We start from the raw sequence: 10297 nt of genomic DNA on the forward strand, positions 1-10297 counted from the left end.
AAAATTTTGAAGTTGCATCTGTTGATATGTTTAAAAAAATAAAAAATTACAACCACGCACCTTTAACGCGATGGTTACTTTACAAGTATTAACTACTTGTGGGGTGTAGGAGGTAAGAACTGGGATTTAAGTCTTTATGAGAGAGTTTTACATACATATACACTTAGATTAGGTTAGAGTACAATTTCTACCTTGTATAAAAAAAAAAATGCAGTTTGGAAGATTCTGCATTTTCTGTAACAAATTAGAATAAGTTTTATAATTACAATCAGCTAACAAGTAGCCCGTCTAGCTCAGTTGGTAGAGCGCAAGGCTCTTAACCTTGTGGTCGTGGGTTCGAGCCCCACGGTGGGCGCGAAAAAATCATTTTTATTACATGTCCCATCCACGGTTCACCTAAGTTCTAGCATTTTCCTTAGCTTGAAATATGTTGTTCCCCTTGGGAGCATATCACCTGCGGGATGCGGCTATAGACCTTTTGTATCAGACAATGACCAAGTTTATAAAAATTTTCATAATTTGTAAAAAGAGTACTCAATACAATAGATTTATGTTGCTAAGGAAACCACAAATGATAACCAAAAATTACAATCTTAAAATTAGAGTACTCAATACAATAGATTTATGTTGCTAAGGAAACCACAAATGATAACCAAAAATTACAATCTTAAAATTGACATTGTCCCCAGCAGGATCTGGATAAAACTTCTATGTTATTCTCTTGTTTTGGGTTCAACTCCTAGTTTCTTTGATGTAATTCTCTTGGAGCAAACCATTGTTTATGGCACTCCCTTGTAACCCGTTGGGGTTTTTTGTTTGCAATAAAAGTTTTATTGATATCATTAATATATATATATATATATGTGTGTGTGTGTTATATTTTGCCTTGTTCTCCTCTTTTTGAAGAGAATGAGGTATTTATAGGCAAAACAAACTTGTTCCCTAAGAAGGGTGAGATGGTGGTGATGACCATTGTCAAATCGTTCATGTTGTCGTTAGATTAGTGGAGGGGTTTTAGGCCTGATCTTATTTCCCCCATTGTTCAGGTAGGTTTTGCATTTTAATGCTAGGTAGTTGTCAGTAGTTGGTAGTAATAAATGCAATGGCGACAACTTCCTTCCCTTTTAAGTTATCATTTCTCGACTCAAATGGTTTACTACTCGACATGGCAACTTTCTTCATCAAAAGGTATTAAGGCCAATTGAGGAACCTCAAGACTTGAGGGTTGTAAGAGATCATGAGCCTTAATTTTTCCGAGACATGTTGTTGGAAGCTTGGTTTGGTTTATCCCTAGAGATCCCAAGGGAAGAAACTCACCAAGGATCACCCCCTCGAGCACCCTCAAAATGGGCTTGTTCAAGGCCATCGACAATGGGTCTAATTAGGGGAAAATTAATTACGATTAATTTTACATTGTTATTATTCATAAATGTATTGTTTTAAGTTAGATTTCTTTCTCAAGAGTGGCACATATGGTATTTTCAATGGATATATCAAGGGTTAAAATCCCCTAACCTATCCATGAAATATCTGAAAAGTTATACTAATTCTTTTAAAAGAAATTGGTATTTGCAAAAGGACAAAACTTAGAAATAATATGTTAACAGCGATTCCTTAGTTACCCATTTTAAAAATCCAACATTTTTGTTCTCTTCTCTCTATGTCCCCCTCCGCAAGGAAAACCCAATAATGCATAAGTGCCCAGGTTGCCTTATGTGCTCTTGTAGCCTTCCATGCTCAGTTACAAAGGGATCTCTCCCTCTCTGGTACCTTTTTTTCTCTTGAATTTACAAACCCTTTCAATTAAAACACTCATTATCTATACTGGTAGATTATCATATGCTTGAGAAAATTTTATTTTGAAGCTCTCTCATTATTAATGCTCTTTTTAATCTTCCTTGTTTTGAGTTCTATTAGATTATCACTCTTGTTTTCTTAATGGGTTTTTAACAGGAAAAAATGGTAAATCTCGTTTAAAACACTCATTATCTATACTGGTAGATTATCATATGCTTGAGAAAATTTTATTTTGAAGCTCTCTCATTATTAATGCTCTTTTTAATCTTCCTTGTTTTGAGTTCCATTAGATTATCACTCTCGTTTTCATAATGGGTTTTTAACAGGAAAAAATGGTAAATCTCGTTTGCTTAGTTAGTAACTAGACAGGTGGCTAATTTTTAAAATAACTAGCTAACAACATTGTTATTCAGAAGCTGAAAACTTCTCTTGATGTGTTCTCAAAATACTTGAATTGAAAATTGTGAATATATATATATATATAAAAAGCATGATTCAAATACTCTTAACTAAAAAACTCTTCTATCAAACACATTTTTCTGGCCTCCAATTTTTAGTATTTAAACGCCAAAAGCTATTTTTTGAGCACACATTCCAAACAAAACCTAAGCATATGTATCTAAGGGTATATTTTGCCAAATAGCTGAATTTTTTTTAAATATTTAGGAAAAAAAAGTACCGAGTGAAACTTAGTTATGTAACATGTTTTTTAGAACTCGAGGATGACAAATTCGAGTTCCAAGTGAAATTCGAGTTTACCAAGCTCAAGTTCCAAGCATTATGACAATTTGATCAAACATAATGCTTGAAACTCGAGTTCCAAAAAATGTATTACATAACTAGATAAGTTTGATTAAGTATTATCTTGCAAATTTTCTCAAAAATTCTGCTATTTATCAAAATTTGCCTGTATCTAAGTTTTGGCCTCCGTAAAAAAGTACTTGGAATTGCAAGTCTGTCTCTCGTAGTCTCTCTCATCATTCAAGTAAAAACTCTCTCTCTCTCACTCACTCAATAAGCAAGTACTTTACTCAGTCTCTCTAAGCAACGGACGCATTCTTGTCTTGAGATTACAAAAAACCCACCACCCCTTCTCTTCTCTTCTCTCTCCATTCAATCTGATCACAGCACCGTCGCGACGCTGCGCCTTTCCACCGCCTCGACTCGGCATCCCAAGCCGCCTCGGCCGCCGCAAAAAAAAAAAAACCCGTTTGCCAATTGAGAAAACCGTAAGCCCCATTCATTGTGTTCAATCTATTCTATGATTTGTTGGTTTGAATTTCGTCTCTATTAGATTATTGATCAACTAAATATATGAACAGGACCACCTTGTTTCGTATTAGACCATGTTTGTATCTGGGTGTATGCATAGCTTTAATCAATCTCTAAGACATTGTGTTTATGTTTAATTGTTTAGTATTAATCTTATATTTCTAGCAACAGATCCTGAAAACTTCGTCGATTATTGTGAAAAAAAAGAACATCAAGGTTTGATTTTTGCCATGTTAGTCATGTTGCGAAGGTTGAAACTGATGTTGGTGTGTTGGAATCTATATCAGAGGGCTTGAGTTGTTGGGAGTGAATAGTGAATAAGCTATAACATTGAGATTTTCCCTATTTAACCTATTGACCCAAATTGATAGATTGAAATAAAAAATGCAACTTCAGGTTCAGTCTTTATCTTTGGGTACCTTGGATTATTGGGTGTGTGTTAATTTAGTAAATGTTTGTGTTGTTGTTTTTGAGTTCTTAGACCCGGGTAAACACGTGGGATAAGCATTTGAGCTTCTTTGAGGAGAGACTTTGAAGGGCCTAAGCTTTGGAGAGAGTTTTCTTGAATTGATATCGTATTGGATGGAGATGTTTTGCTTATTGGGCATAGTTTGAACCTTCACGATGTTGTTTTTTGTTTGTTTGCTTCTGCTGGTGGTGGGCTCGTCTCATTAATGTTTGATTCCTTAGAAAACTGAAGTAAAAAGAATTGAAGTTCCATAGTTCTCTGTAATGATGTCTTTTTGTCAATGATAGTGTGGCTTAATTTGGGTTTTTTTTTTCCCCTTGATTTGTGCATAAAATTTTATGTTGATTTTTATTATATAAGAATATGATGAGTTGGGTTTTTTTATGGATTTTTTTTTGCTAAATGGATTGGATGTGGATTTGGTTTAGCAATTTGTTCTTCTTTGAATTCAGAGTTTGTTGTTGTTCTTTTTTCTCTCTCCCTCTCTCTCTTTTAATTTTAAAATTATATACCTATTGGCAACTAGTGATTTTCATAACATTTTATGTTATTTTATCTTTGGTTTTTTTTTTTTTTTTTTTTTTTTTTTTAATTTAAATTTTGTGTTCTGAAGAGCCTGTATACAATCAATGTGGTCAGGACATAGAACCCAAAAAATTTACACTGTCCATTAAGAAAATTTCTAATTTAACAGAATCAGGGGACATTGCTCAATTTATTTTAAAGTCGAGAGGGCATTGAGATGGACCCAATAGTTTAGGGAGGAAAGTTAAATTAACCCAAAGTTTTTATCTTAATGGATATCTAATTGTTAATCTTCAGTAAATATAATAATATTTGAGGACTCTTTTGATTGTTTGAGTGAAAATATTTCTGAAGTAATTTCTGTCCTAACACATCAACAGAATTTATCTTGCAGCTTGGTCTCAATCTGAGAACCCATTGCTTCCTTGGCTTAGGGAAACATGAACAATGGAAATGGAAGACGATTGAATGGGGAGACAGAGGAAGATGATGACGACGAAGGAAGTGAGGGAGACCTTGATGCTTGGGAGAGGACTTATGCGGATGAGAGGTCATGGGAGTCTCTGCAAGAAGATGAGTCTGGGCTTCTCCGCCCCGTGGATAACAAGACCCTTTACCATGCACAGTATCGCCGGCGCATTCGCTCTCTCTCCTCCCAGGCAACTACTTCTCGGATCCAGAAGGGTCTCATTCGCTATCTCTACATTGTTGTTGACCTCTCAAGGGTATTGGAATCATCACTTGATACCTGTCTTGTAGTAGTTCCTTTTTGAATTTTATGCAAATGGTTTGTTAATATGATCTGCTTGAACAACGCACTACTATATGCTGGATTGAGAAATCAAAATATTGCATCTTTGTGGTGAGTGTTGAATTGTAAATTGTAAGATTTGCTTAATTGGCATTTCTTCTGCCATGCCTAATGACTGTATCTAGGTAATACAACATACAAAAGACTTTACATGTTTCTGACACTCTAAATTTTTTTCTTGAAAGTGCGTTTGGTAAAATATGTTTAACCTACAACTAATTTAGCATCTAGGAAAAATATGTTTTTACATGGGTTATTGTGGCATGCCCAACATATAAAGAACTGGATAAAGCACCAGAAATCTGGCTTCTAATTGGAAATTACCTTCTATCAATAATGACTAGGGTAGATTTGACAGCATGGATTTAAAAGTTTTGGCAATTCTTTGGATTGATTAATTTGCATTGTTTATTTTATTTTTTATTTTTTTCATTTGCCTTCTCTCTATACGTGTAGGCAGCTGCAGAGATGGATTATCGACCAAGCCGAATGGCTGTGGTTGCAAAACATGTTGAGGCTTTTATTAGGGAGTTCTTTGACCAGAATCCTCTTAGTCAGCTTGGTCTTGTGACTATAAAAGATGGAATTGCTCATTGCTTAACAGATCTTGGTGGCAGTCCTGAGTCCCATGTTAAAGCTTTGATGGGTAAACTGGAGTGCTCCGGTGAATCCTCCCTACAGAATGCCCTGGATCTTGTTCATGGGTATCTAAATCAGATTCCATCATATGGTCATCGAGAAGTTCTCATCTTATATTCTGCTCTTAGTACTTGTGATCCAGGAGATATATTGGAGACTATCCAGAAATGCAAGAAGTCAAAAATGAGGTGTTCAGTCATTGGTCTCTCTGCAGAAATTTTTATATGCAAACATCTCTGCCAAGAAACTGGTGGCTCGTACTCTGTTGCCATGGATGAGGTGAGGTCCACTAACTAGTGGGTGCTTAGAGACTATATTGTAACTAAAACAATTAAATTTTTGTCTCCAGGCATTTGAGCACAAAATGGCATTCTAAATGAAGCACTAATTGTTGTAATCATTAAAATGATAACTTAGAAGAAACAAAAATCTGATATTCATTTAAATCCACCTGAGTCTAATAGAAATTCAAGAAAGTGAAGTTGCTATGAGGATAATGGTTTGGAGTGCTGCCTACTACATTTTAATCATTCAAAGTTTGTTTTACAAACTATTTTTTTCCTTTTTTTTTTGCAGTCCCACTTCAAAGAGTTAATACTGGAACATGCTCCCCCACCTCCAGCCATAGCAGAATTTGCCATTGCTAATTTGATAAAGATGGGTTTCCCACAAAGAGCAGCAGAGAGTTCTATAGCAATTTGTTCGTGTCACAAGGAGGCTAAGGTTGGAGGGGGTTACACTTGTCCAAGATGCAAAGCACGTGTATGTGAATTACCTACTGAATGTCGTATATGTGGGTTGACACTTATTTCTTCACCCCATTTGGCAAGGTCATATCATCATCTCTTTCCGATAGTACCATTTGATGAGGTGTCTTCATCAGTTCTGAATGATCCACATAACAGATTACCAAGATCTTGTTTTGGCTGCCAACAAAGTCTTCCAAATCCTGGTAAGCAGTTGCATAGGATGAATAAGAATTTTTTTTTCAATGCATCTATTACATGGGCAATCCACAGTTTGGCCTGCCAACTGATCTTTTATGATAATGCTGAAATTGCATTTGGTAGTAGGAGTATATATATATAGCTGAATCATGTTATACTCTTTTTGGATTTCAATTTTATTAAAGTAATGCATAGGGATAGAAGAAAATGGGGCTAGACTGTGGTCTCTTGAAGATATATTTTTCAAAATAAATGATATATATGTTTCTTGAATGACCTGGTAAGTCTAGAAAATCTGGTCTCTTTAGGCTTGGTGCTACAAAATGGGCAGCAAGGTCAGGCAAGTGGCGTTATAGAACTAGAACTAAGACAGGATGACGGCTTATGAGAACAATATTGTACTATGATGTAAATGAGAGAAAAAAAGGGCTGATACAAATATAATCTAAGCTACTGAAATCTTAGAAGAGTCAGATACAGCATTGAAGTTCTAAGAATCCCTTGATTCTTTTCTTTTCTAATGATTTTGTAAGTACTATATTTGTGTCCATGTGAGATATGTCCTAGCCTTTCCTGCTGATTCTTTTTTTCCCCTTTTAAATGATTTTGTCACAGGAAACAAACCTAGCCTTCGTGTCGCTTGCCCAAAATGCAAACAGCACTTCTGCCTCGATTGTGACATCTATATTCATGAGAGCTTGCATAATTGCCCCGGTTGTGAGAGCTTCAGGCATTCGAAGACCCCCATTGCTACTGAAGAATGATGATTCCTGTGACTTAATAATACCCCCCACCCCATCCCCCACAAAAGTTGCTAAAAGAAGTTGTGTTTCAATACTGGTTCTCAAGCCAAAACTCTTTTTTTCTTTTTTTGGGAAGAGGGGGAGGGGGTTTGTAAGTTCTCTAAGCCACCCACACAGACAGTAGCTTGCATAATTGTTTTTGGTTGTGAGAGCTTCAGGGCTTCGAAGTCTCCCCTCCCCCCCCAATTGCTAGTGAAGAATGATGGTTCCTGTGACTTTTTAATCTCAACACCCAGGTGCCAAAAGAAGTGATTCAATACTGGTTCTCAAGCCAGCAGTTTTTTTTTCTTGGGGGTTTGGGGGGTTGTAAGTTCTCTAAGCTACACAGACAATAAAGTTTATGCTGTCAGAACCATCCAGATTACCAGTCCATTTGGGCACACTCGTATGGCCTTGATTTAACCTTTGAAGAGGGATGCAGTAATGCTTGTTAGGTGAAAAAGAGAGAGTGAAGAGAGTTGGTCATTTTTCCATATGAATTGTGGTACATTTTTTTAATGGAAAAAAGTTTATATATATTATTGATAAGTTCTTAGTGAAGAGATTTTTCAGCCTTGAAATGCAGCTTTGCCTTTGATGTCTCCCAAGAATTGAATGAGGCTTGGTAGTAATCCTTCATGATTTGTGGTAGGGGATACGAATATGATGGCTTTCTTTACTATCTGTAGAAATATTTTCTTTTAAAACTCCATAGATGACCCTTTATAATTTTATATGTTTAATGTGTAGATGAAACTCGATATTCTAAGTTTTCATAGCTTGTTTTAAAGATGTTGGTATGTTGATGCCCCCATTTTAAGCATTGGTTTGATTTCATTAGATACCCTGTGTTTCCTCTTCTATAAAAAAGGAAATGACCTATCTTGGGTTAGAGAAGAGGAATGTTTGGAATGCCCAGGGAAGTGTGTTTGCAGTGACCATGAGGGACTTGTGCAATCCAATGAATTTGTGTGCTCTCTCTTTTCTTGTTGCTGAAGGTTTTGTAATTAATTCAAGTTAAAAATGTTATGTGAAATGTGAATATTAAGATGGTTGAGGGCTGCCACTCTAGAGAGGAGCTATGCTTGGGAAGCCTCCACATCTTTTATCAACATCTCATTGTCATGCAAATGTGGTCCATATTTTTAGAACTACTCTGGGAAAAAAGGTATCTAATCTTATTAGGGTATTAGAATGTTCATTGTTAGTTGTATATAGGATTTCTCAAATTACTGTGCCATTTATACTATTTTTTTTTTTTTTTAATTGTGCTATTGAATTACACGATTAAAAATATTTTAAAGTACAAGACTGAAGACTTTTATGGAAGACCATGTCCTACATGTTATAAGTAATAGAAGATAAATAGTAACGATGATGTTTAATGGCAAAGTGTTTTTCAAGAGGTTATTTTGCAACAAATTAAAAATGATGTATTCTGGCAGAGGAACAAATGTTATTAATTCCCTCTATAATAGGCTATTTTGTAGTGAAAACATTTTTGTATTGAAGGAGGGTTGGAATGGTTTGTAAACTTTGTATTGCCTCCCCTCTGTTGGTCGTGTGTTGCAGGCACTGCTGGGTGTGTGTTCTTCACTGTTTATATCTTCCATTTATTTGAATTTACAATATTATTATTGAACTTTGGAATGTAAGCTTGGAGCTATCTAGAATTGAAGGTTACAAGAAGATGAGAGACAGAAGAAGAATAAAGGCTACAAGAGATTTTATGGAGAAATATGGTGGTGCATCTTCTTTTATGGAGAAATATACTACTTTATAAAAGTTAAAACATTTTCGAAACACTCTCTTTTTAGTTTCCATTGTCATTGATTGTCTTGTTGACTTCTTTATCTTTGTCTTTAATTTTCTTGTGATCCTAAAAGTCATTATTGGCTTTTTGAATCACTTTTAAATTTGAATGACGCACACATTTGTATTTTGATTTTGCTTTTTTATGCATTAGTCTGAACTATTTTGGATGAATGCTTTGTTTTTGTTAAGAAGTGCATACTTTAGCTTTTAGACTTTACCAGATTCCTTTTGTTTTTATCTTGAGAATGAATTATCTTTATACATATTTATATGAAAATTTTGATAATTATATAGAAGACACTCTTGTTTAAAAAAATGTGCGTACTTTTAGATTCTAAACATTTTGAATAATTCAAATATAAGTTGAATAATATTTATAAAAATGATTAGTTAACTTAAATCTTTGCGCAATTCATAGGCAAGATTCCACACTCGCATGCTATTGCTTTGGAATGGTGACAGATGGCATTACAAATCAAAACTACTTAATCAACAAACTCAAGATTATTCCCCCCTAAAACTCCTGTCTCCATGGCATGAACAGGACTTTCGTCTTTGGCAGCATCATCCAAGATAACACTATCATGGCACACGAGATCATCCATATGATGGGAAAGAAGCAAGGGAAGATAAGCTGGTTATCATTATTAGTTTAAGGTGCTTGGTGTTTGATTTGCTCTTAACTCAAAACTCAAAATCATCTGAAATCATCACTCAAACCCATATCCTATATCTCAAAACTCTATCTCTACTATGTGCCCGTTTGTTTGCACTTTGCTCTGGCAAAAGCGCTTTTTGAAACCAAAAAAAAAAAAAAAATATTTTCATTTGGTAAGGTTTTAAAAGCAGCTGTGTTTTAAAATGTGAAGAAAGTTCATTTTAACACAAGACAGCTCTTCAAAGCCTTTTGTAAAAGCCAATGCGCGTTTCATAAATATTACCGTTGGAAGTTGCGTTCAATTACCAAATTGCCCCAATATTTATTTAGAACCCAATTTTACCCTTTGATAAATCAAAATATATATAACACTTCTCTGGAGCCCACCTCACGCCAGATTCCTCTCATCTCTCTGCTCAGCTACAAAACAAGACTTTCTGTGCTGCTACAAAGCTCCTCTCACAACTTCTTGTTTAGTTCCAAATCTCAGCTGCCTCTCACTCTTTAACTCAAAATTTTGACAAGTTGGTGGAAGAGAAAGTAATCAAATGGAAGAAATTTATTTTAGGTTTATAGAGGTGG

The 10297-nt window shown here is 35.2% G+C and overlaps 1 protein-coding gene and 1 non-coding gene across 3 annotated transcripts; both read left to right on the forward strand.

The window, feature by feature from the left end:
* Window positions 1–282: 282 nt before the first annotated feature.
* Window positions 283–355, forward strand: TRNAK-CUU. The gene has a single exon. It is a non-coding gene; the product is annotated as a tRNA-Lys (tRNA).
* Window positions 356–2726: 2371 nt separating this feature from the next.
* Window positions 2727–7823, forward strand: LOC115983802 (general transcription factor IIH subunit 2). 2 transcript variants are annotated; one of them, XM_031106604.1, is made up of 5 exons: window positions 2727–3026; window positions 4444–4788; window positions 5331–5792; window positions 6090–6465; window positions 7076–7823. In XM_031106604.1, exons 2-5 carry the CDS (start codon window positions 4504–4506, stop codon window positions 7222–7224), a joined length of 1272 nt encoding a protein of 423 aa, XP_030962464.1. In that variant the 5' UTR covers window positions 2727–3026; window positions 4444–4503; the 3' UTR covers window positions 7225–7823. The 2 variants fall into 2 exon arrangements, with proteins under 2 accessions (XP_030962464.1, XP_030962475.1); XM_031106615.1 differs by having other exon boundaries at window positions 4458–4788.
* Window positions 7824–10297: the final 2474 nt, after the last annotated feature.

This window comes from Quercus lobata, chromosome 1 (genome assembly GCF_001633185.2).
Source record: "Quercus lobata isolate SW786 chromosome 1, ValleyOak3.0 Primary Assembly, whole genome shotgun sequence".
NCBI lineage: Eukaryota > Viridiplantae > Streptophyta > Magnoliopsida > Fagales > Fagaceae > Quercus > Quercus lobata.